Genomic DNA, 27,852 nt, shown 5'->3' on the forward strand with positions numbered 1-27,852 from the left:
TTTGACTTTAAATAATTTTATTGCTTCTCAAGGGTCCGATACAAATTCATTAAAACAGTACCTAGAATAAAAATCATGTAAACTGTAATATAATCTATGGTAAATATGAAATACACATACATATGTACAGACATATGTTATTCATATGTGCTAGCTCCAGTAATTATAATAATAAAAAATATTCAGTGTAGTTTCGTAAATTTATTAAAAATTACTTATAAACAAAATTAGAATTATTTGAACTATCTTCACCTCATTTTTATTCAAAAGATTTAAATGCACTGGATGTATTAATAAAATAAAGCCATTGCAGAAAGTTATCTTATGTAATCACCTCAATTAAAACTGTACTACAACATCATTCAGATAGTATAAAGAGGCGTGCGTTAAATTATTAAACCTTTTGCTATTAGAAGGTGTAGAATATGGTAACTACGAGGTTTGACAATTAAGTAATGAGACTGATTTTATTGCCGCGATTGCGAAAACGAGTCAACAGGGTGCGCCCAGACATCGCTCGTAACTGGATCCTTCATCACGACAACGCGCCGTGCCACACAGCCCTCAGCGTGTCCCAGTATTTGGCCTCTAAAGGGATCGCCGTGTTGCAACAGTTGCCTTATTCGCCCGACATGTCACCCTGTGACTTTTTTTTTGTTTCCTAAAACAAAATCGGTGGTCAAAGGAACCCATTTTGAGTCGATTACGGACATCCAGGCGGCCGTGACGAGGGTACTCGCGGACATCCCAGTCGAAGCGTTCCAGAAATGTTACGAAGCATGGAAAACGCGCTGGAATCGCTGTATAGCTGCCCAAGGGGACTACTTTGAAGGGATGGCAGAGTTGTAGAATAATTTTTAAATATACGGTTTTTATGGAATCAGTCTCATTACTTAATTGTCATACCTCGTATGAAGCAACAAATTGTGTTGAATTAGAAATGTCGAAATTTGAATCTATTTTGAAAAAAAAAAAAAATACAATTCGTTTTATTATGTAATTTAAAGTTGCTATCGCGGAAAAGTTTCGCAAGATTTGCTATCGATATACATATGTATACACACATCTACTCTTGTATGTATGTATGTATTTACGTTTGTATGTAAAGATGATTGATTTTCATTAACGACACATTTATGGATGTAGTATGAGTAAAAAAATGTAACAATGTTGCTTAAATAAATACGAGTACATATGTTACTTATTTTTATTTTGATCTCCAGTTAATTGTATGCTTTCTTTATTTCTCTATAAGTATTGTTTCATTATCTCACTCGATTTTTTTCTTAATTTTTTTTTTTTAAATTTGGCTCGTTCACGTTTTTTAGCCTCAGAGATATTCTTGTATTTATATAATGTATTTATGCATAACTTTCTCTGATATTATTAACAAATTCTCGCATTTGACGTCGTCTTAGATGATCGTTTTACAATTTTAAATTGAATATTTTGTATTTACTTCAAAGCTAATTGATATAAAAGGTTTTCTTCGCTTTGAGTTGTGTAAATTGTTCTTGGTTGTAAAATAATCCTCTCGTTTTTATTTCAATTCGTACATATTATATAATATCAACACTGTATCCTAGATGATGTTGATAACAATTTAATAGTTTTAAGTTCTGAAATTATAGATTTAAAACAAGTGTTAAATTTATCTAAATTTTACACAAAATTCGAAGCTTAAATATCACTGTGTTTCAATGACAGTAAATACTAAAATTAGTTTTGAAATGCCACGACACATTTAATAAAGACTTGAAAAGCTTTGAAAATTTCTTATTATTAATTTTAACAATATAGAATTTAGTGTTATTAACTGAACTACTCATGACATCTTTGACGTCATTCTCACTGGTAGCGGACTTGGTTTAAGCTAATATGTGAATATTTAGTTGACAAATGTCCAGGTTAGGACATTTAAAGGATACCAAATATGAATAATCGTTTGATTTGTATTTGGAAGTTTATCATTTTCTTAGAACCTAATTTATGGTTTCGTTTAATAAAATTTTGAAAGACTTTTCAGTTCGCAATATTCTTGGTACATTAGTTTCACTAAGGATCGACGTTTCCGAAAATGTGTTAATCTCCAGACATTTTTGATCATTGCAAATTGTTATAAATATAAATTTCTATGTATTTAAATATTTGTATAAAAATGAAAAAAATTCAATTATAATACAATGAGTTTAAGTATGCATGAAAAAGTTAAAGTCTTAACATACATCTTTGCTCTTTTCAATAATTTATGAACATTTATATATACATGTTTATTCTATTGTGTATTGTAAAAATGGTTGGGTTCATATCCTATTCATTTATTTGTAATATGCACCTATTTTTATTTATATTCTAAAACAACCCTTTATTATGCGGACATGAAAAATGCAGATTTGGACAAGTGGTGTTGGTGTTAGTGTCAAATAGTTCGTATTAGTGTTGTCATCGTAGACAAATCTTTGATGCCATCATTGTAACTATCACAATCGAAATCGGAGAGCACAACTTAGCTCCTGATGCATGTTGCATTGCGGCTGGCTCTTCGCCTGGCATGTAAATAATACAATTTAAGTTTTTATAAATGAAAAAAGCGGGTTAGGCATATACCATTTAGGACGTGAACCATGACGGTTCCTGAAATATCGTTGCCAAGCATGCAAGTATAGTTTCCAGTGTCCTGTCGATTTGCGTTGGCAATATAAAGACGGCTCAATGCTCTTCCAGGAAGCATGTCAGTCTTTACGCTATGGTACAGTAAAATACAAGTATAAGTTAGGGGATAAGTTTGATTAGATAATTTTATCGATTACCTGATTCCTCCCCGACTGGTGTCATAGTTCAGCATTCGCTTACCATGCTGCCAAGTGATGTACGATGACGGCTGCGGTATTTTCGAAATTACACATTTCAGTTCAATGGTACTTCCAGCTTTATAATACTTCTCAGGAGTGGCTGAATCTCGTTCATCGAGTATTTCCACATGAGGAACTGCCAAGTGATAGAAATGTTTGGACTTTATTTCTTTAGAATCGAAAGCATTGTGTGTAAATAGATTGAGTCATCAAATGAAATAACTTTTACGAGAATAATTTATATATGTATGTATGTATGATATAAATTTACACATATTGCATGTAAAATCATATCATTTTTCTTTCATTTCTATAAATTTAATTTCCTTTTGCGGGGTATGGTGACTTTCTTCATATATTTTGTGTTGTGACTATACTACTATGTCCAATACTATACGTTCAGTTCATTTTGTTAAGATATCTTACATATTGACCGATATATACGGTGTAAAGCCAACCGGAAGTTTGAAAATCTTATATTAGGTATATGAGATATAGATTAGTATTGAACAGGTTTTACCATGTCTATTTTTGTCCATACGCCATATTATTAACATAATCTTTGAGTTTTATTAAGATACTTCACAACACATTTTGCTTCGTATCCGAATCATTCATGTTCAAAGCAAACTAATTAACTCAAAAGAGATATATGTAAGTGATATAAACTCAACCAATATATTAAGAATAACAGTTTTTGTCTGGCAACAATGTCAGCCTAGAAATCCAACGCAGAATAACTCTTGCCAACAGGTGTTACTTCGGACTGAGTAGGCAATTGAGAAGCAAAGTCCTCTCTCGACAAACAAAAACCAAACTCTATAAGTCACTCATAATTCCCGTCCTGCTATATGTTGCAGAGTCTTGGACGATGTCAACAACGGATGAGTAGACGTTGCGAGTTTTCGAGAGAAAAGTTCTGCGAAAGATTTATGGTCCTTTGCGCGTTAGCCACGGCGAATACCGCATTCGATGGAACGATGAGCTGTACGAGATATACGACGACATCGACATAGTTCAGCGAATTAAAAGACAGCGGCTACGCTGGCTAGGTCATGTTGTCCGGATGGACGAAAACAGTCCAGCTCTGAAAGTATTCGACGCAGTACCCGCCGGGGGAAGCAGAGGAAGAGGAAGACCTCCACTCCGTTGGAAGGACCAAGTGGAGAAGGACCTGGCTTCGCTTGGAATATCCAATTGGCGCCGCGTAGCGAAAAGAAGAAACGACTGGCGCGCTGTTGTTAACTCGGCTATAATCGCGTAAGCGGTGTCTACGCCAATTAAGAAGAAGAGAAGTTTTTGTCTGGACTTACTACACTCATATTTAGTGCCATTAATTTCATTAAAGTATCAAAATTTTGAAATTGTTTAAATACTTCGGCGCCGTTTGCAGCAAGTCGGACTGACGTGTGGAACGACTTGGCACATTTTACGTCAAGATCTTAAATTGAGTACATACAAAATACAGCTTATGCAAGAACTGAAGCTGCTCGACCTTCTCAAGAGACATGGCTTCATTCTATGGGCTCTTGAAATGTTCCAAGAAGATCTGATGTTTCGAGTAAATTTTTGTTCAGCAATGAGGTTCATTTTTGGCGCTATGGGTATCAAAACACACAAAATTTCCGCATTTGGGGCGAAGAGTAACCTGAAGAGATTCAAGAGCTGACATTTTTGTATGTACAGTGCATAATAGAAATATAAAACCCAAAGATTGATATAGGAGTATATGATTGACTTACTAATTAGTGCACCAAAGAAAAGAAAGAAAATATTTTCAAAACCGGTGTAAGTGTAAGTAAGTATCAGACAATTATTTAAAATTGATACCTATAATACCCCTCTTTTACAAAATAAAAGGGTATAAAAAATCATTATGTTGATTTTGATTGATCACTTTGAATGACAGTTGTATTCTATAATTGCAAGACCTTAAAAATTTGTGTTAAGGTTATGGCGCTACCTTGAACAATAATCTGTGCAAAATTCCGAGAAAATACTCTAACAAATAAAAAAGTTTTCCATATCCTATATAAAGTGCTATCCTATAGTGGTCCTATCACACCAATTTGCAGATTGCAGAGTTGCCTTGGGTAATAATTTACGCCGAATTTCGTGAAGGTCTTGGGACTTGAGTTTGATTGATCAGTATGTAAGGCAGTTATTTCTTATACAGCTTCATGAGGAGCAAAATTTTAGTTGAATGTCTTAAAACTTGAGGGGCAAGTTCGCGTATATACAGCAGGCTGGACAGACCTACAGACAGGCGGAAATGGCTAAATTCACTCAGCATATAAGTCTGATCGATTATACTATATATACATCATATGATCTACCAAGTTTCTTCTGAACGAAACGAATTTCGTTTTAAATTTAATATACAATATATAGCGTATAAAAAATATTTGGATTAAACAAAAAAATATTTCCGTTAAGTTAAGTGTTAAGTAAGTAAGTTAAGTAAGTTACAGCTTGCACGGACGAACGGACAGATAGTCCACCGGATATCAACTTTTCTCGTCATTCTGATCATTTATACTACTGTGATCAAATTGAAAGGTGAATTTTGTCCATTTCATTTCCTTCAAAGTAATCCTCTCCCGCTGTAATACACTTATGCCAACGAATTTTCCAGTCATCATAGCACTTGGTAAATCCTCCTTGGAAAAATCGTTATTAACCGTTAGGTTAAGAAACTCGGTTGCAAGGGTATAAAAATGAGAGTTATTCGTATTATTTGATTACTGATCACGTTGGACGTTCTGTAGCTTGTATGTAATTGCAATACGTGCACAAATTCAAATCTTAGCTTTTTGGATATTTCTAACATTTTGTGTCAAAAAATCATTAATCATTGTGATATAAGTTACAATAATGCCAAAATACCCCTGACAGTAATAGAGAATATAATAAATGTGCTAAAGACAGCGAAAGAGAGAAATGCAAAAATGCGAATATGTGAATTTGCAAAATTCTTTACAACTTACCAATTACAGTTAAATATACTAACAATACTAAAGGCGGATGTGAAGAGACTTGACACTCGTACGGTCCTTCGTCATGTTCATTTGCATATTGTATTGAAAGCTTCCAGTCATTTGGCTCTTCGAACTCCAAGGAATACCTTGCGTCACCACTGTACGTGTGAAGACCGAATGTGATCAGGGCCAACTCATCACCTTTGCGCCGCATCCACGATACCTTCATAGTAAATAATATTTCATCAGCTCAATACTTACTTTATGCGATTATCTTTGTGTTTTAAGGTTATATATTATCAAAAAACAGAAACTCAATTTATTTATTCAAAGGCAATTTTATAATTATATTTTTTTTATTTGGTTTATAGATTGCAACTAGTTCAAATAAAAGAAAGGACTAACAAGCAACTTGAATATGATTTACAAGCACTATGTGTTGTTGCCATTTTTAATATTTCTGCGTTAATCGAGTTTACGCCTAGATCACGCTCTATGTCAGCACATCTACAATACCAAGGCTCTTTGACATAGGCTTGGTACTTTGTTTTCAAATTGTTGGATGACTTTCTTATTGTTTGCGTTAGTACATCCCCAGAGTTGTGCACCATAGCTCCATATCGGTCGGAGTATTTGTTCATAGGTAAGTAACTTATTTTCGATAGATAACACTGATTTGTTACCGATTAACCAATACTTTTCAATTGTTTTTTACGTGAACTCACCGTAGCATAGAGTCAAGCATCATTCTTATGTATTTAGCGGAATTAAAGTACGGCATTCGTGCACCGTCTATGAAAATTGGTAAGTGCTGTATGTCAAAACAATTCATTCAGTTTTTCTGCCATTTCTTTGCCCATTGTAAGACTTTATTTACAGCTTTTGGATTAGTAGTGGTAGGTAGTAGTGCATCCCTATCGGGCTCAATTAGCACTTGATGTGCCATTTTGATACACTATTCGTAGAACCTCCTGTATCTGCTATTACGTTTCACCTTCTCTCTCAAACCATTTTGAGGTTTCGATGAAACTACTTATGTCCGATATGCTTTTGGTGGAAATCCATTCAAGGTTTGGTGCTTGGTGGATTTCGAGTGTTTTGTGTCGGATCTGTGCTAGAGCTGGGCATTCGCAGAGAAAGTGGAAGATTGTTTCCTTGTTCCCTGCTACTCCGCAGCCACGGCAGATGTCGTTGTAGGGCAATCCCATTTTGGACGCATGTTCCCCAAATGGTCAGTGCCCTGTTGTGGTAGCTGTTATTCTGTAAATACTTTTTCTTGACCTATTTAATAAGTCATTGGTTCTTTTCCTGCCATATGTTGGCCATAATTGTTTAGTTATGACGCATTTTGTAATGTTTTTCCACCTGTTGTTTGAAATTTGCTGAAATTGTCTATTGATCTCTCCTTTTATCGATCCTAGTGGGCTTGGTATTAGCTCCGCCTTGGATTCATTGAGGAAAGCTCCTGCCTTTGCCAACTGGTCTGCTTTTTCGTTCCCGAAAATGTTCCTGTGGCCGAGAACCCAGATCAAGTTTAGCTGGAGCTTGTCTTTTATTGAGCTTAGTGCTCTCTTGCAGTTGTGTTTCTTAGTAGTGGACTCGTGTTCACTACTACCAACAACAAGCAACGCGGTATCATCTGCAAATGTGGCTGTTGTATAATTGTAGTCTACTGGCAGGTCGTGCGTTATTAGAATATAAAGAAGAGGGCCCAACACACTGCCTTGTGGAGCTCCTGCTTTTATTTCCATAAGAATATAATTTTTGTCTCCTTGTTTAACGCGAAAGTAGCGATCTGATAAATACGATTTTATGATGTCATAACGCTGTTTCTGTAAAATCAGTTACAGTTTCGCGGCTTTTCAATAATGTGTGTAATCCTGTGGATTTGATCAATCGTAGATTGGTTGGCTCAAACCACAAACGGATGCGCTGGAATTATGGTTTTTCGTTCTATGATTTTATTGATACGTTTTATGAGAATTTTCTCAAAAAGCTTCGATATTATCGGTAGAAGTGATATGGGCCTGTAAGAAGATACATCATATCCTGGTTTTCCTGGCTTTGGAATCATGAGAACTTGAGCAATTTTCAAATAAATCGGCACGTATTGAAGATGAAAAGCCGCGTTAATAATGCTGGTAATTTTTACTATAATTATTTGAGGAAGCTGTTTTAGGACCTCGGCAGTAATCAGGTCGTAACCAGGAGATTTTTTGTTTTTCAGATTTTTAATCTGCTTACTTAGCTCACTGCTTGTGCAACTTGAGATTTCTTCGCTTTCTTGACTGGAAGCAGTAGGAGAATCTACGTGTGTTTCATATGGGGAGAATATTTTTGCTAAATAATCCGAAAATACTTCGGTTTTTTTTGAATCATCTCTGGTCCAGCTATCAGCATTTATTTTAATGGGACATACTTGAGTTTCTGGTGTTTGTAGATATTTTGCGAAACTTTAATTTTTAAACCTTTAAAAACTTTATTCAAAATAGATTTATCAGCTGGGCAAAGTGTTTGACTTACGTCGTAGCTTTCCCTTTAACTTAATAATTTCTCTTATATCATTAGGATATTGAGAGTTTACAGCAATTTTCCTTAATAACGGTGTACTTTCCCAAGCTGCGTGTTGCATACTTGTTGTAAAATGTAAAATTTAAGATTCCAACTGAGTTGAAGGAAAATACCGTGAAAAATACCCGGTTTGTCGAAGAAAAAAATCCTTTTTCATCAGGACAAAGCACCGCGTCACAAGAGCATTTTTACAATGGTTAAAATGCATGAATTAAAGTTCAAATTGTTTGAGCATACACCGTATTCACCAGATTTGGCTACAACAACTTCCAAATTTATGCGTGGTAAGCGTTTTTCATCAAATGAAGATGACAGAACGGCTGTTGAAGCGTATTTTGCAGACCTTCCGGATTCTCACTTCAGGGATGGGATCCACAGTTTATTGTAGCTACTAATTGGACATTTCTCGTGAGTTTTGCAATTTAAAATAATTTTTGTTCATTGTGTTATAAATTCAAAAGAAAAACGAAAATTTAGTCAAACTTCAACCGTTAATAACTTTTAAATGGTTGATTTTACGAAAAAATCTCCTACAAAATCTATAAAAGGAAATATTTTTTGAAGTAGTTTGAAGTGAGACATGAATCTTTCTATACGATAATATGAAGACCTTCCTGTTACAATTAAGGGCTAATACTTGGAGCGGGTTTTTGGGAGGTGTGTAAGAACATATTTTTCGGAGTTTCAAGCGAAAAAAGAGTTCTTTTTACCCACCCATATATACATATATATATTATCATAGATACTGGGAATACGGAAACTGCATTAAAACATGAAAAGTTGAAATTCCGAAACACTATCTGCCAATACTTTTAATAAGATATTAAAATTTTTTTTCCGTGCAAACCTTACCCCAAATTTAAACGACTCAACGACCAGGATACAAACCAGTAGAGGACTTAGGAATAAAGTGAAGTAGTTCATCTGAAACTGCTGGCAGCGTTTAATACCACAAATATGGTATGTTTAATCGGACGATCAGACTTAGGTGGAGGGCAGTGTGGCGAACACGATTGACAGAAAACAAGAGTAGAATGCTCGTGTGGCGATGTGTTAGAAACCATCTGAGAGTTGCCGGAGTAGCAAGGTTGAGAGTGTAGCCGAGTAAAGTATGAATGAGTTGCAAGTAAGAAGTTGTAAACTCGAATAGGGAGTAATAACGCGTTTGCATTAGAAAACAAGGCAAGTAATTTTTAATTAAAAATCCAGTGATAGAATTCAAAGAAGAGTTTTCTTAATATACTCGTATATTTCACACAAAGCAATTATTATACATAGTCTCTAAAATTTATGAGCATATATTTTGTATGTTAGATACATATATAGTATATATTATACATATATTATATACATTGGGTATTTCCGGGTATACTGTAAAATTACTCTTTTATGGAGGTTTGCCCTTGAAATTTAATTAACATTTAATGAATAGAAAAAATGTAACTCTTGGCAATGTAGTCAATTGTCTTATAATTATTAATTTTTCTTACCGTTTTTCCTTGTAAGTCGTTGACTCTACAATGTAGATGTACATTCGAACTTAATTGCGTACTGACGTTTACAGTTGTATATGGATCAGCAAAGAAAGGAAACGGTTCGTGAGTTGTGGTTTCCGTTATTTCAGCCTCCTCATCTTCGGGTGTGTCCGTAAATGGGGAGGAGAATTCTTGCCAAAAATTTTTTGGAAATGTGTCAAAGGGATCTCCTGCTCGGGGTCGTTTCACTGTCATAAAGATATAAAATATTTGTGATAAGTTAATAATTGTAGTTAAAAATTATATTTCTTATTATATAATATTTTAAAAGTCTAATGTACTAATGAAAAGATGTGAGCGCATGAAATCGTTAATGTGAATTTACAATCCGGGTGACTATCTGTCTGCCCGTGCAAGCTGTAACTTGGTTAAAAAGTTATTTTGGACCACAGTACCTATAGTCGACTTTTTACCGTAAATACCGGTCAATGTTTGAGATATATGTATAAATGAAATTCAGGGATATTGCTTTCCTGATTCCTATCTTCGATCGACTAAAATGGGGTTCACTGTAGCGTCACGTGGTTTATAGATGGTATTCATTGCGTTTAAATTCGGTCACAATCGATAAGGTGGTGCATTATCATCGTGTAAAATCCATGACTTGTTCTCCCGAAATTCCGGCTGTTTTCGACGAATGTTCTCACGCAAACGCCTCAATATGGCCAAATACTCTTTATTGACTGTCTGTTCTTTCGGAGCAAACTCGTGATGCGCCAAACCACGAATATCTTAAAAGCAATGAGCACCAAATTGATTTTCGAACGGCTTTGGTATTTTCGTTTTGTTGGTTTCGGCTCTTTTTTCTTTCATTCCGATGATTATTGACTTGTTTGCAAGTCAAACTCATATCTCATCAGCAGTTATAATGCTCTCCATTAATGTGGAATCGGAATTCAAACGATGAAGCATGTGTAAACAGACCTGTTTACGGTACTCTGCGAGTCAAGTAAGAACGCGTTTCATACTCGAAATATCCACCAAAATCATTCGAACGGACCCTCGAGAGATGTCGAGCGCTCTTGACTTCTCTCTCTATCCACTGAGGTGTACCGACTTAAAAAGCTGATACTTTTTTTGAAATATCATTTACCACGGGAACTTAATTACATTTTCCGGATGCTTTTTTTTGTCAAAATGTATATTTATTTATTTACATATTTATATTCAGGTAACCAAAAAGTGACGCAGGCTAAAATTGAGATCCTTTTAGAGGCTTACTCAGTGCAAACAGTAACAATAACAAGTAAGGAAGGGTTATTTGAACTCGTCTCTCAACTTGGTCATTTATATTTATATAAGCCTACATCTAACGCGATTAGTTTTAGGTGATACGAACAACCGTTAGGTGAACAGAATTATTATACTCTCTAGCAACATGTTGCAAGAGTAAAAAAGTATGACATGTATTTATTTGTTTGTTAAATTTTTTGCTTCGATGTGAGCCTAGTGTAATTGTTCAAAATTACTCCTCCATTTAAGTGTATTTATATTTGTACGAGTATATCTGTCACGATTCGTTATGTCTCATAAAATTGTCCGCCAAAAGTGGTCACCCCACTGGTGCATAAATATTTATTAAATATGTATACTTTACGTATATGAGATTGACTTACAGGGTGATGAAGCGGAACTGATATGTTGAAGAGTTGAATAAAATATTGCTATTATCCAAATTAGTTTAGATTCCATTGCTGAAAGAAGAAAAATCAATCAATAAGTATGTTTTAAATTAATAAGTTTAATTAGCAATATACTGAAGACTTAAATGATTCGAAAAAGATATAAAGGGTGGTGTTATGCACCAAATTTGATTGAGTAGATGTCTGCTGTGATAACATATGTAACTTGATGGTGAAATTTAATGCTTCTGATATTTTCACTATACAGTTATTGCACTTTTTGTAATTTCTACAGAACCTTTGGAGGCACGCAGGCGTACTTACTATCCGATTTCACCCATTTCATCACCGTTACAAAATCCTAAAAAGAAATGCTCACTGAGCATTGCGGATATAAATAGGTCGTTTTAGTAAGTTCTGACATACTGTAAATTCTACCGAATTTAAGTTTGTTAGCTGAATTTCTGGTTTGATTTTAGCTCCACGGATTTTTTTAGTCTAAGCAATGCTCCGATTTGAGTCGTCTCCAAAATCTATCTCATGGAGAGGATCAAGGAACATGTGCACTGAATTGCATTCTCAAAGTTAGCAATTTTTATAACATTTTGCATTTAAGCCCGATGTAACGAAATACGTTTTTTTGAGCCTTTAAATTAGAAACCTAACACTTAATATATGGAGTAACTATTTAAATATTTTTTGTTATTCTATGGTATGTTAAAGAACCTGATTTTTGAAGTTTCAACAATGAATCAAGTGAATTAAACTTGTTTGTTACCACTACCAATGAACAGGATACAATAACCTCTGATAGCTTGCTCGGAGACAACATTGAAAAGCCACCAAGCAGATCGATCATGTTGTGATAGATGGAAGACACGTCTCCAGTGTTTTAGACGTGAGTACTCACTGAGATCCTAACATTGACTCGGATCACTATCTTGTCGCAGCCAAGATACGCACCCGTTTCTGTGCGAGACCATTTTTTTCGAAAAATGCAAAAGAGCAGCTGGTACGATGAGGAGTGCCGTGTCTTAGCGGAGAGAAAACAGACTGCCTACCTCGCAACATTACAATCGACCACAACACGTGCGGGATGGGATAGGTACCGAGAGTTGAAAAGGGAAGCGAGACGCATTTGCAGACAGAAAAAGAGAGAGGCCGAAATGCGTGAGTATGAAGAGCTTGCCAAGCTGGCCGACAGGGGTAATGATCGAAAATTCTACAAAAAAATGCGGCGATTAACAGAAGGAGCATACTCTTGTAAAACTTAAGAAGGTGAGCTAGTAACCGATGCCCAGAGTATACTAAAATTATGGAGGAAACACTTCTCCAGCCTGCTGAATGACAGTGCAAGCATTACACCAGGAGATGACGAACCCGATTCCCCAATCGATAAAGATAGAGCAGACGTTCCATTGCCCGACCATGAAGAAGTTCGAATAGCAATTACACGTCTGAAGAACAACAAAGCGGCGGCGGCCGATGGATTGCCGGCTCAAACACGGCGGCGAAGAACTGATAAGGAGCATGCATCAGCTTCTTTCAATGAATATGGTCGGATGAAAGCATGTCCAACGATTGGAATTTAAGCGTGCTCTGCCCAATCCACAAAAAGGAAATCCCACAATCTGCGCCAACTACCGTGGGATAGGTATTTGGTGTGAAAGATTAAAGCCCACTGTCAACAAACTGATTGGACCTTATCAGTGCGGCTTTAGACCTGGAAAATCAACAAGATATTCACCATGCGTCAAATCTTGGAAAAGACCCGTGAAAAGAGGATCGACACAAATCACCTCTTCGTCGATTTTAAAGATGCTTTCGACAGCGCGAAAAGGAGCAGCCTTTATGCCGCTATGTCTGAATTTGGTATTCATGGTTCTGCGGATGACTTATGGTGCCTTGCGCTTTGGCAATGGCAAATATCGCATTCGATGGAACAATGTACGTGTTATACGACGACATTGACATAATTCAGAAAATTAAGAGCACCTGCCGGGGGAAGCAGAGGAAGAAGGAGACCTCCACTCCGTTGGAGATATCAAGAGAAGAAGGCGATTAGCGCGCTGTTGTTAACTCGATTATAAAAAATACATATAAACTTTCCGTTTTCTTTAATTAAATGTCAGACCTACCCGATCCAGTCAAATGACAAAATCTTTACGCTCCCAGTTTCAAGTGATAGGAGAGTTGGTCATCTCTTTATCTCTGCTCGTACCAAAAGCCCTGAATCTTTTTCCAAAAAGACGTCGAGTAGCGGTTGATGTAGAGAAGATGTCAGACAACGTAGCTGAGAACGGTACGGAGACGTGGATTTATGAATATAACATGGATATTGTTCAACCTTCGCCAATTTCGATCCAAAAATTAACTTAAATCGAAAATCTTAAGGCACCGCAGGCGATTCCAATCGAGATTTATAACAATTGTCCTTAGCGTTGGGCGCTTGTCTTAAAGCAGTAGTTCGAAGTTCTTACCCTGATCAGAATGTAATTCCATTGGAACATTATATCTCGTTAGCCACTTTTTGATGTATACGTTCCCTACTATGTAGTTCATTAAATTGATAAGGAATTTTGTATACCTATGATATTTGTTGAAATAGTCCTTTACTACCAAAACGTTTTTTTTTTGGTAGAAATCTTTCGTGGACGAATTTCAATGATGTACCGATTTGTTTTAATTTTCCCATGACATCTGATAACCATATGTTATCCACTTGAACTCAAAGTGAATTCGTGGCATAGGCGCTGCAAGCATTGGTCCAGCTCTAATTTTAGTTATTGCATTAAAATAATTATCTCATTGGGAGACATCTACTCCAAAAGCTCTTATAGTCTTTGGGCATCCCAGTTGTATAGGCCTGAAACAGATGTGTCGACCGATTTGCTTTAATTTTTCTAAGTTTTTCATGATAACCATATGTTATCCACTTGAACAGTTTTGCAGTTCGTTGAGAACTTCTTATCTTCGGAACTTAAATCGACTCATCAACTTCGATCCTAATTTTATCGTGCTCTTCCGACAGTGAGGACATAGGCGCTGCAAGCATTGGGCCAGCTCTAATTTTAGTTATTGAATCATTAAAATAATTATCTCATTGGGACTTTATTTGACATTCCTACATCTGATATCAATTGTAACGGATTTCCATATAAACCATCTACTCTGACTATGAATAAAGTTGGTCTTGAACGTGATCCTATTAACTTCAGTTTCGCAATGTTACTTAGGAATGTCAGAATAATATTATGTACGAAATATGATAGAAACTGGTGAGTAAATCAGCTGAAATGTGACTTCACCTAAAGCTGGGCGGTGCCACGCTCGCGTTCATAGTTTCGACCCAATAAATTTCTAAGCGTCACCGAAATTTACATATTTCTCTTTGAGTATGACGTTCTCGATCAATGAAAATTTTAGGTTTCATCAAGCTTGTAGGACCTAAAACATTATGTAATAACATATGCATACAAAAGCAATAAAAACTTTTGACATGTACTGCGTAGACACGACTAAGAGCGTCCGATGCCTTGACTTTTGTTTAACCCCAAGATGATTTTGAACAGGAGCGCGACAATGTCAATATAGTTTTGAGGTATTCCCTCCCCTAAGTGTAATCATGTCCTTACGAAACGTTCAAAAGTTGAAAAATGCAGTCAGTGTGGTTTTTGGAGGTCATAAAATCTTTTCTTGAATGGTATTCTCCATAAAATAAAGTTGGAAACTAATAAGTTATTAACATATTACATTATAAAAAATACCATATTAAATAAAAATGGTAACTGGTTTTCATTCAATTGTGATAATATCAATTTCTAAGTAGTTTAATATTTTGCTGAAAATCCATGGTTGTTTAAAATTTATCGACACCGCTTCGGCATAGAGTCAACTAGGTTTAGACAGGAAACCGGAATTGCATTCGATGAATTTTGAATAAGTTGAAAAAAGCTCTTCATTATTACTTGGGCACTTTTCTTTTAACGACGCTTTCACTGTATTCCACGAATTCTCAATGGATTTTAGATCCGGTTACTGCGGTGGCCACTCCATTATTGACCCTAAACCAATCTTTTGTATACTTAGCCGTGTTTTTAGGATCGTTGTCTTGCATAAATATTCACCTATGTGGTCTATTTTCTTCAGCGTTCTATAGATAAATTCTTGTAGTATGGCCACACAATCTGTTGCCTTCAGAGCCCAGACAATTGTATGAAAACGAAGCCCATACCATAATATACTTATGGTTATACGCTGCATTATTCGGTATTTTTACATAATGAATACCTCAATCAGAATTAAATAAGTTAACTTTTGTTTCGTTAAACCCGAAAATGTTACGTCATTGTTATTTAGGCCAAAGAACATGTCCTTCAGCAAACTTAAGCCTTTGTTGTACGGTCAACATAGGCCCTTTTCTCGTGCTTCGGCTCTTCAGATTTTCCTTTATAAGTACTTTGCGATTAGTTGATGGATCAACATCAATATTCAAATCATATTTTATAAGTTTTGACGAAATAAATGGATTTTTCTTAACACAGCACTTTATATTTTATTGACAAACAATGCTATTTTTGACTTCCTGCCGCGTGTTTCAAACTGGGGAACCCATTTTACTGCTTGTCCAATCAGTGTCCAATTTTATTCTTGTTTCGTTTTTATGCATGCCTGTCTTATTATTTTTCACATGACTCTAAATGTAAATGGACGTTAAATAATTTACACAAAATCGGCGAATAGGGCAAAATCGATTTGTTTTAATTAATTTAAAAACTTTCCAACAAAAGTCAAAAGAATTTTTTAATTTTTCGTTGTTTACAAGCAATCAATTCTGCCAAAATAAGTTTTTTTTAAATCCGTAAAATTCACACTTTTTCTTTTAGAGTAATATCTTAATGTTTTTAAACCGAATCATTTTGGGATATGGTTTGAACTATTTGTAAAATAGTAAAAGTAATAATTTACTCAAAATGATTATTAAAATCCAAAAATAAACATTAATTTCTGCATAAAGAGAAACGTACGACTTTCTTTTTGAAAATTTTTCAAAAATTCATGTTCATGTTTATCTATTTATTCAAACTCTTACAACTTCACAGTAGTGAGTTGCAACGAACTGTCGATTCACTCCCGAATATATTTGTATGTTTTCGCAGAATATTATAAAAATGTATCCATTTACTCCTTCAATAAATAATTGCATTAGATTGTTATAGTATTTACCATGAAGCAGCTAAATTCGAGTATGCAATTAAGCGCAAATATGAAATCGCGCTACATTCTTTCTTTGAGTTGCCTTGAACTTGACCTGTCTTGACTTCTTTGTAATTTATGAACATTTCATATATGTATGTTGTCAGTCTTTCTTTGTTTAGTTATAGAATATTGACCGAGAACTTTTTACTAATATTAATCCTTAGCTAGAGATTTTCATAATCAATGCACTTCCGTTTTAAACGCATACACATAAATAATATTAGAGAATATCCAAAGCACGTCCTATAACTTCGGTGCATATGAGCTACCATATACATACATACATATATGGGTCAGTAGTTACGAACAAGTGCTTTGCTCTACATGCACACAAATATTATCTAAAGGAGATTGTTCTTCTCACTATTTACTGTACTCGGTCACCAAATCACTAGCTCACTCGGCAGTGCTGAAAAGATGTAGCCTTTACACTTATTGGTGATATGCACATTTTGATTTTTAAACCCGATACACGTACAAAGAGTATGCAGCCATCCCGCTCAGTGGACGCTTTGCGGGCGATATGCCGTTGATGTTGCTGTGGCTGTAGCATCCGTAAAACTGCGCCACACGAAACGATTTTCATTTGTTTTAAGTGAGGAAATCTCTCAGAGCTATATCCATACGTATATCACAATGTACTAAATTTGAGTGCATGGAGGTACGCATGTCCCAAAATCTCCTTTATAACAGAAAGGCAAAAATTTTGTGACAAGTCGTAGAGTAAAGAGAGTAAAGTCTTTAACAGTACAATTGTCCTAACCTGGTAGACCTGATAAGCACTGTTATCTTTACTGCCGACCCTAAATAAAAACGGCAGCGCTAAATTAGTGTCATATGCACTCATGCCAATAGATTTTGTATGGCACATCCTTACAAAAATAAACGCGACGGCAACGCTGGGGTTGAAAATTTCGATTTTGAATGAAATTATTATTAATAAATAATTCGGTTGCCTTTTATTTCTTTTTTACTAATTTTAGAATTTAAGTGAGAATTTGACGCAGAGTTGCTGCTTCTTATAGGGATGCCGCGTCGGCTTAACACACCTCTCATCGCCTTTAATTAGGAATGCCAGTTACTCTTATAATGGCGGATATACATATATCTGACATATGTATGTACTTGTATTGATTCAATTTCAAAAAAATGAGTATGGACAAGACGATTATATGATAAACTTAAACTTTAATACAAACAATTCATTTAAAATTCATTTTTATTATAGAGGTTTTTACTAAAACGTGTCGAGTAAACGATTTAAGTGCGATAACTAATTAGATACGGAGATATCTTGTCAGCAAAAAATAATGCTATTACAAAAATTAGTAGTTAGTATTTTGTTGTTTAACCCTCTTGCTTTAATATTGCTTCACATCGATTGTGCTTGTCGTACTAACTTCATCAAAAAGGACATCCATATTTAGGATACTTTTGGTACTGGCGGATCTTTATCTCATTGCAATTTCCATATGACAGTTAAATTTTCTGACGGCTCATTTAACAATACCCCAGAGATGTTATATAGGGTTAAAATCCGCGTTGGACATTGGTCAATCAAAAGATGAAATGAAATTTTCATAAAAAACTTTTGTGTCAACTTTGCCGTACTCGTACGCTTTGGATGGTTATTTTGTTGGAATTTCAGGCAAATTTTCTTCAGCCCAAGCAAACATTCTATTCTTTAGGATGCCAACGTATTTCTCCTTATTTAAAATTCCATCAATCTTATGGAGCTGACCAGCACCATTTCAGCAAAAACATCCCCAAACCATTTCTTATGCACGAAATATTAGCGAAAATTAAATTCTTGATTGATTTGTCGGCGAACATACCTTCAACCATCAGCACTTAAGCGACTAATTTTTGTTTAATCGCTCCAAACGGCATACTTCCATTCATTTGTGGTCTAAAGCCAATAAGAGTTGGCAAATTGTTTTCTTGGATATTTGGACAATACATTCGACTTCAATTTCTCGTAGAAGGTCAGTGGAACTCTTTTTTGGATCACTTCGGGAGATAGTAATGATTCTGCGGCAATTTCTGTGGCATATTTCCGGGTATTTTTTGCATGCTATATTGCTATATGGGCCAAGGGCATTGAAAACAATTTTTATTGAGCATTTGATCAGCTTTGCAATTTCTTTGTAAGTTTTTCCAGCCCGACGAGGGTCAAAAATGCAGCTACGTAGGTTAGATGTACAGTTGCTGCGTGTCCCCCCTTACAAAGATTGAAAAAAAAAACATTTTATTATATTTTAAACAACAACTTCGAAACAAATAATTACCAGAAATTAGCAATATTGTTATTAAAAATTAGTACTGTGTGTAATTTAGTCTCTTTAAACAACTGTTTCTAATTATTTACCTTCTAAAAAGTACTATGTGGTAAAAAATTAACAGTACTTCGACTGCACAACTACAAAACTGAGCGAATTTAGTAGCAAGTAGAGTAACACAAACAAGGCCAGATTTTTGGGGGAAACAGTTTATTGTTATACTTAACAGCCACCTACAAAAAGGGTGGGGTTTTAATTAGTCGTCAACATCTGTATGTATGTACATATATCTAGAAAGGGTCAAATGGGCAACATTTTTATACCCGTCACGAAGTTTGTAACACCCAGAAGTAAGCGGCGGTAAAGTATACATATGTGTATATAAATGATCAGTATGTTGAGCTGAGTCGATTTAGCCATGTCCGTCTGTCTGTCTGTCTGACCGTCTGTCTGTCTGTATATATACGGACTAGTCCTTCAGTTTTTAAGATATCGTTTTGAAATTTTGCAAACGTCATTTTCTCTTCAAGAAGCTGCTCATTTGTCGGAACGGCCGATATCGGACCATTATAACATATAGCTGCCATACAAACTGAACGATCGGAATCAAGTTCTTGTACGGAAAACTTTCACATTTGACATAGTATCTTCACCAAATTTGGTATGGATTATTTTCTAAAGCAACAATGTAATCTCCGAAGAAATTGTACAGATCGGCTTACTATAGCATATAGCTGCCATACAAGCCGAACGATAGGAATCAAGTTCTTGTATGGAAAACTTTCGCATTTGACAAGATATATTCATGAAATTTGGTACAGATTATTTTCAAAAGCAACAATGTTATCTCCGAAGAAACTGTACAGATCGGCTTACTGTAGCATATAGCTGCCATACAAACTGAACACATAGTTACTAAAAGAAATCCACCTGTGAAGGGTATATTAGCTTCGGTGCAGCTGAAGTTAACGTTTTTTCTTGTTTGACTAAGCACTGGTGGAAAAGTTCTGCCGCTCATACACAAAACTAAAAGGCAAACTCTTTTGTATGTTTATTTAACGAACTAATTACGTGGCATCCATAATGTGGTTTCAGTATACAGTAAATTTACATTAATTTTATTTTAATATTCTCGACTTTCATTTGTTTTGTACATCCGTGAATTGTGGATTGTCAGAGAATCTTGATACATCACACGGATAGCGGGATTCTCGTTTTTAATGCCGGCTAACATTAATGCACTAGAAAGGAAATTCCGCTTGCTCCTTTTACTGATTTTTACTACATTTCAATTACTAATAAGCAACAGTTGCCAATTTGAGGGAAATTAACTTATTGCCTAGGTATATAATGGGAATATGCAATGAGTGTATATTACTATGTACGAGTAGATTCAGTAAATACCATGTAATCGGCAAATTTTATTCAAATTCGCCAGAAATTGCTAAAATCGAAAAGATGGTTATACCAGGATTTTTATGCTTATGCAACCAGTTGCTACAGAGTAAAATAGTTTTGTTCACTTAACGGTTGTACGTAAAATCAAAACTAGTCCAAATAGATATTAACAGGATATTCGATTATCCGGCTGACTTTAAAGTATTTCCTATATGATTGGTTTTACATCTTAAAGTATTTCCTTTGGTTTGATTCTTGCAAGTTGCAAGAGTGTAAAATGTTCGGTTGCGCCCGAACTTAGCTCTTCCTTACTTGTTTAATGTATATTATACTCGCCTGTTACTTTTTTCTACGTTAGCAACAGCCATTTAAAGAAAATGTGAACACCCCTATTGCGGAAGGCTAATGCCAATAATGAATAATGAATAGACAATATAAGTTAAAAAAAATATATGTCACTCTAAAAATTTAAAAACTTAATACTACTTTAAAAATGTATAAAGTGCATAAAGGGCAACGACTTTTCGAAGATCTTGGTAAATTTTTAGTTACAAGTAGAAATCTTCGTAAAAAGTATTTAATAAAGTACATTTTAAAGATATTCAATGAATTTAAACTCTAAAATTGCTATATACCCCCAAGTAACCCTTAAATATAGAATTCCCGGATTACTCTCTATAAAGTACAATATGGAATGAATTAGTCTCCAACATATACCTTAAGGTACAAATGTTTTCGGAATAGTTTGATAAATTCGTTGAATCTTTCTTTACATGACTATTAAATGTTGCCATATGCAATAAATTACCCTTTTATACAGCTGTTTACGAAAAATGAGGAAAGCTTCTAAAAAAGTTAAAGAATTTTATCTTTTATAACCAATTAAATATATAATTTACAAACACTTGATCGTAATCAAATTTAATATAAATTGAAACCAAACAGAGCGGTTTTCTTTAAAAATTGTAGTTCTTTAAATTGAGGGAAACTGTGAACGTAATTGACAGCACTGACGCCTGAAGAGTACCCAAGGAAAGGAAATATTTTAGTAAAATATATAGGGAAAAACAAACTAACATAAACTTGTTTTTAACTTTTAATTAATTTTAAACTTTTCAAGTATTACACATTCTTGTCATATATGTATGTAAATGGACAAATGAATTTAAATTTCAAACTTTGAATAGATTCTAATCTTATAAATATATAAATGAATTTAAATTGTAAACATACACAGTATTTTTTATTATAATAAAAAAATAAGCAATATTTTTATTGTGCATTTAATTTGGAGGATGGAGTCATGTGTAGAAGTTCACGCAAGTGAGGAAAGTTCTCTGATCGCCGTTCACTTGGAAGTGGCCAGAAACGATTCTTTTACATATGGCTCAAGCAGTTCACGACCAAGTATCCTCTAGGTAGCCTAAGAACATCCGTTCGAAGGCCAGCTAAAGTGAGAAGGCGAAGCACATCTTCGCAGGTTACGTGCTTGGTTTGGGACCCCCCACGTAAAAACGCCCCCATGAAAAAATACCAACTGCCTCGGATGAGAGACCCCTATGACGACCACAGCAAACGAAACAAGGATTATTACATGAGGGCATGCACCTGGAGTGTCCGGTCCCTAAATTGGGAAGATGCCGGTGTCCTGCTGGTTGGTGTCCTCCTTAGAGTGAATGCTGACATCACCGCCGTCCAAGAAATGCGATGGACCGGACAAAGCCTGAGACGAGTAGGTCCTTGTGGCATTTACTACAGTGGCCATATAAAGGAGCGCAAGTTTGGTGTGGGATTCGTGGTGGGAGAGAAACTCCGTCGCCGAGTACTATCATTCACTCCGGTGAATGAACGTCTAGCCACAATCCGCATCAGAGCGAGGTTCTTCAACATATCAATGATCTGCGCCCACGCCTCGACGGAAGAGAAGGACGATGTGACCAAAGATGCCTTCTTTAAGCGCTTGGAGCGCACCTATGAGAGCTGCCCCCGTCACGATGTCAAAATCGTGCTTGGCGACTTTAACCCCAGAGTGGGCAAAGAAGGTATCTTTGGCGCAACAGTCAGTAAATTCAGCCTCCATGAGGAAACATCCTCAAATGGGTTGAAGCTGATCGACTTCGCCGGGGCCCGAAATATGGTTATCTGTAGTACTAGATTCCAGCACAAGAAAATACATCAAGCTACCTGGCTGTCTCCGGATCGAAAATCCACCAACCAGATCGATCATGTTGTGATAGATGGAAGACACGTCTCCAGTGTTCTAGACGTGCGTACGCCCCGAGGTCGCAACATAGACTCGGACCACTATCTTGTTGCAGCCAAGACGCAAGATATTGATATCATCGGCCTCAACACCCGCACCGTTAGTTCTGTTTTCTCCAGACTGGACAAGGAAGCAAAGCAGATGGGTCTGGCAGTGAACGAGGGCAAGACGAAACTCGGAACTTGGCTCTTACGTCACTGTTGACAGTCATAACTTTGAAGTTGTAGATAACTTCGTCTATTTAGGAACCAGTATAAACACTACCAACAATGTCAGCTTGGAAATCCAACGCAGGATAACTCTTGTCGACAGGTGCTACTTAGGACTGAGTAGGCAATTGAGAAGTAAAGTCCTCTCGACGACGAACAAAAACCAAACTCTATAAGTTTTCATTTAAATTTTTTCATAATACATTAAAAAATATTAAGACTGAAAACAAACTAAAAAAAATAGTTTATATATTTATAAATAATAGCATTCCACTCTGATTTTGAGTTAGTTTATGAAAATTTCAAACATATTGAAGACAATTTTTATAATTACTACAGTATATCGAGACTGGCAACCCTGCGTTGTGATGAATGGAAGCAGAATTAACTTATAATCACATTGGAGAAGCGTAAAATAACAGGTAGGGAAGGGCTAAGTTCAGGTGCAACGGAACCTTTTATACTCCTGCAGCTTGCAAGAATTAAAGCCAGGAAAATACTTAAAGTTTTAAAACCAATCATATAGAGTAAGGTCAGCCGAATGTTCGAAAATCCTGATATTATATTTATAGGGACTAGGCCAAGTTTTCGCTTATATTTATCTATTTTAGGCACAAAGATACACTGTTATGAGTAAAACACGCTCTCTTATTTTCATTGGCATAACTCACATATTGATTGATATATGCGGTACAAAGTCACCCCGAAATTCGAAAGTCTTTATATTAGGTGTATGGGGGCTAAGGGAAGTTTTGGTTCGATTCAACCCATTTTTGACATACAGACATAACATTATAAGGGAAGGAGTATCCCTTAATTTCAGTCATATATATCTAACATTGTTCGACATTTTCGATCAAAAGTCAACTATAGGTAGCGGGGTCTAAATATTCGGTACCTAGGGGCTTAAGCAGTTTTTATTGGATTTAAATAATGTTTTCTCATAAGGTGGAACTCACTGAAGACATTATTCGTGCAAAGCTTTATCCCGTTATATTAATTGTTTTTAGATTTGTGTACTGGAAACTGAACGAATAAAGTCGAATTTAAAATTGTATCGCGCTTTTAGTAGTTTCTTGTTTCTTGTAACAGTTCCGTTATATGGGGAGTAAGCTTGGTTATCCTCTGATTTCATTTTCACACTGTCGGTTCTTATAGGATTTGTAATCAGCAAATTTGGTTGTTGTCGCTTAAGTGGTTTAGGAGATGTGTACATAAAACTTTTTAGAGGGCGGGGCCACGCCCATATTTTCAAAATTGCCACAATTACAGCTTTATATCTTAATTTAGTGCATAGTGATGTCACTTTATATGTTTTCGGTTAGTGGCGATTCGAAACTTTTTTTTTGTACTAGGGAACCCACATACCAAGTTTCATCTATATATCATCTATGTTTACTGAAGTTACAGTTTGCACGAACGTACTGACGGACAGACAGACAGTCAACCAGATATGGACTTTCCTCGTCGCCCTGATCATTTATATATATATATATAACCCTATATCTATCTCGTTTAGTTTTAGGTCATACGTGTGTTGCTAGGTGGTTGCAAGGGTATAAAAATTAAAGCTTGCGTGTTTCAACGAGCAACCGCAAATCTTATGTATAAATACCTATTTTTCACTAATTCTGTCTGTTTACACTACGAAGTGTAATTAATATTAAATTAAGCTGCTATCAAGATTTCTATATATTTTTGTCCCAAAAACATTTTCTCTTCAACTTCATAAAAGTAGGGTGAACACACACGACAACTATAAATACAACTCTGAAATTTGAAAAGGGTGCTGCACCATACTTCAAACTTTTTTGCTGCTTCCTATTTCGGCAATTCGGCAACAGTATTTAACGAAGAACAAATGCAAGCTTTTTACATGACGACAGGAACAATAAGATTTAAAAATTCTTGTTGTTTTGCATGCTAACATTCGCTATAACTTAGTCGCTTTGTTATTTAAATATATACTATGCTAGAATTTCGAAATGTGCGTTATCGCTCACACACGTCAAGAATTTACATATTGCTAAGGAACTCTCTCTCTCATTAAAGGAGGGACGACACTTCAAGTATTTCCGTGTGTTTAAGTTGACAAACTTGTGCCATGTCCCTGAGGGCGAAATGAATTTTTTCGTCCTTAAGATGCTTTCTAAATACTACTCTAGTTTCACTTACGCATGTTACAACAAGTTTGAGCATTCGGTCAAAAGTTATTTCAAAGTACAAAATGCTGAACACGTACTTGTGGATAAGTACCAGTGAACGGGGTGACTATTCACTTGGATTTAAAAGCAAACCAAAAAAAAAACGATTTGTCTAAAACTTATTTGAACATTGCTTTAAAAGTTTCAAAATCCATGTTTTTTCAAAGCTATGTGGTTAAGTTTTATCGTAGGAAACGTACTTTCAACAAAACTTTCCGAAAGTGTAGGTATTATAAAATACTTGAATGTTTCAATTGGTGAGAGAAAGTATTCCATCTACCTTTCACCAAGTAGCCGTGCCACGCCCATTTTCTAATTTCTTTACCGACTCACATGCGGCCTTCCATACCATCTTCTGTGGAAATTTTAATTATTGTAACGTCTCTGTTCATCGAGTCAACGCACTTTATGTTACTGTTTTAACACAAGATGTTTGAGATCAAGAATTAAAAATTTTATTTAAAACGTTAAATTTTTTTAATTTTTTTAATCCCGAAATCAGATTAAAGGAAGGCCTTAACCAAAAATTTGCAACTTACAGATCAGGGCAGTTATTACATCAGACGGTGGATAACTTTATATTAAACAAGTGAGGAAGGGCTGAGTTTGGGTGCAACCGAACATTTTATGCTCTTGCAGCTTGCAAGAATCAAAGCCTGGGAAATACTTTAAGGTGTAAAACGTTCACGAGAGTATCGAAATTCAAGCAATTTTGTATATACATATACCAGTGGGGCAATGGGGAAAATTTCTCCCCCAAGAGCTAAATGACTTATTAGTAATTTTATTATTCTGAAAAAATATAAAGTAACAGAAATATAATCCAGAAATTTGTCATTTTATTTCAGAAATAAAATTTTCCATTTATGAATGTAATAATAATGCTAAGATTCCACTGAAGTTACAAACTGTAGCAACGTATGCAGATTTCATTGTTAATAAATCCAATCAGATTGTTAGAGAACTTGAAATGGATGCTGCATTCAGCACCATCTGTGATCTGTTCGATTGATACATTTTCCGCGGTTTATCCTCCAAGTTTTCCAACAAACAAAAATTAGTAACTGGAAAAATAAGGTAACAGCGAGAAAATCAGCAATACTTATCATAGCCGTGTGCAAATTTCAGTTTATAATTGAAATTTTCTGCCTATGTGATATTCTAACTCTAACTCATTCACTCAGCGTGTTTCTTCAGAAGGAATCGATCGATCTTACAAAGGCATCAAATATGATAAAAACGCTGCTTATAACGTTTCAAAATCGAAGACCAAAAGTTGAGAAATACTTTCGATCCATTTATTAAGACAGCAAGAAAACCAAGAATCTGCGGGCGACAAACAAAACGCGAAAATTTCTGCGCGAGAACTTGCGAAGAATACTACAGAGTCTAAGTGGAATTGAACAGTTTTGTTGGATTTCAACAATTTTTGGTCATTAGGTGGCATACTCTTAAGGCATTTATATAAATTGCTTCTGATTTGTATACTGGAAAATTAAATAATCAAATGGAATTTAAAATTGTGCTTTATTTGAAGTAGGCGTGGTTGTTGTTCGCCGATATCACGATTTCAGGTATCAAACAGTCGGTTATCATAACGCGATACGGTCTCCATTGACGGTTACGTTCTCAGCGGCATCATTTTTGAAGAAATATGAACCGATGACTTCCCAAGCCCACAAACCACACCACACCGTTGTTCTTCCATTTTATCAAATTTAACTTCTGAGGAACAATTTATTGGAACATATGCGTTATTTTTCCACGATTTCTTGGAGTTTTAGCTCGGTATTTAACGGATAAATGAATTATTGGCGGTGAGAATATCACCATTAAGTGTGTATGCCTTTGAAAATACTCGTAAAATTGCAGAAAGAAATATATTTGCGTCTATATCCATTGTACGTGCATCAGTATATGTATGGCAACGTATATTTGTGTGCACAGTGAATTGATGGTGAATTTTCAATCAACTAAAACACATTCAAGTTAATCAATTATTGACACACATACTGACCTTAATTGGCATGAAGTGACATTTTTCTTATGTTGCATTGTACTTCCATATTTAATACAAAACCGAACGCTGAGACTCCATGTAAATATGTGCTATGTGGATGCAACAGAGTATGTTGTAGCTTAGAAAACTCAGCTGCAGAGTTAAATTGGATATCGGTCAAACACATTTTTGATTATTGCATTCATCACAATGGCTATAATATTTATAACTACTATATATTTTTTAAGTTGTTTCGAAATTGGCATATATGCACATTCTTACAGGAAGGATTATATTAGCAAATGTTTTACTGTTTCTATCACCAATAACTTATACACAATCTTTGGTCTATGCTAATTTGACATTGCACTTCGGTGCACCGATGTTCATGACGAAGAAGCATATAACGTGGTTGTAGTCAAACTGAAAACTGCGAATTCGCACTTGGCGTAGTCAATGATTTCATTATTTCAGACAAGAGCGAGGCCAAGTTGCGTATACGACATGTTGTACGAGCGCTTGCGGAAGCTGAGTTAAGCATCGGACACAAGAAATCTGGGAGAGCAAACCACAAGTTATATGTATGTATATGTGTCTGTTTTTTTGTTTTAACGTAGTCTCGACTGCTCTGTTAGCATTTGAGTACTGTGAGAGCGATAAAAAGCATTACGCATGTTCCACTT

General features: G+C 35.5%; 1 protein-coding gene across 5 annotated transcripts; it reads right to left on the bottom strand.

Moving 5' to 3' along the window:
* On the bottom strand, nucleotides 1-27,602 carry LOC126760085 (fibroblast growth factor receptor 1-A). Of its 5 annotated transcripts, none has more exons than XM_050475469.1 (7): nucleotides 27,188-27,602; nucleotides 11,553-11,630; nucleotides 9,892-10,124; nucleotides 5,840-6,053; nucleotides 2,811-2,988; nucleotides 2,608-2,744; nucleotides 1-2,546 (listed from the first exon to the last, which is right to left on the bottom strand). In XM_050475469.1, exons 2-7 carry the CDS (start codon nucleotides 11,626-11,628, stop codon nucleotides 2,443-2,445), a joined length of 942 nt encoding a protein of 313 aa, XP_050331426.1. In that variant the 5' UTR covers nucleotides 11,629-11,630; nucleotides 27,188-27,602; the 3' UTR covers nucleotides 1-2,442. The 5 variants fall into 5 exon arrangements, with proteins under 5 accessions (XP_050331426.1, XP_050331429.1, XP_050331427.1 ...); XM_050475472.1 differs by lacking the exon at nucleotides 27,188-27,602 and adding an exon at nucleotides 17,296-17,372; XM_050475470.1 differs by lacking the exon at nucleotides 27,188-27,602 and adding an exon at nucleotides 17,182-17,366.
* Nucleotides 27,603-27,852: the final 250 nt, after the last annotated feature.

Source organism: Bactrocera neohumeralis, chromosome 5 (assembly GCF_024586455.1).
Source record: "Bactrocera neohumeralis isolate Rockhampton chromosome 5, APGP_CSIRO_Bneo_wtdbg2-racon-allhic-juicebox.fasta_v2, whole genome shotgun sequence".
NCBI lineage: Eukaryota > Metazoa > Arthropoda > Insecta > Diptera > Tephritidae > Bactrocera > Bactrocera neohumeralis.

Coding starts and splice junctions, on each gene's coding strand:
- LOC126760085 (XM_050475469.1), bottom strand. CDS start 11,628: ATGGAATCTAAACTAATTTGGATAATAGCAATATTTTATTCAACTCTT. Junction 6,054..9,891: donor ACGACTTACAAGGAAAAACG/GTAAGAAAAATT, acceptor TTTACTATGAAG/GTATCGTGGATGCGGCGCAA. Junction 2,547..2,607: donor CATGGTTCACGTCCTAAATG/GTATATGCCTAA, acceptor TTTACATGCCAG/GCGAAGAGCCAGCCGCAATG.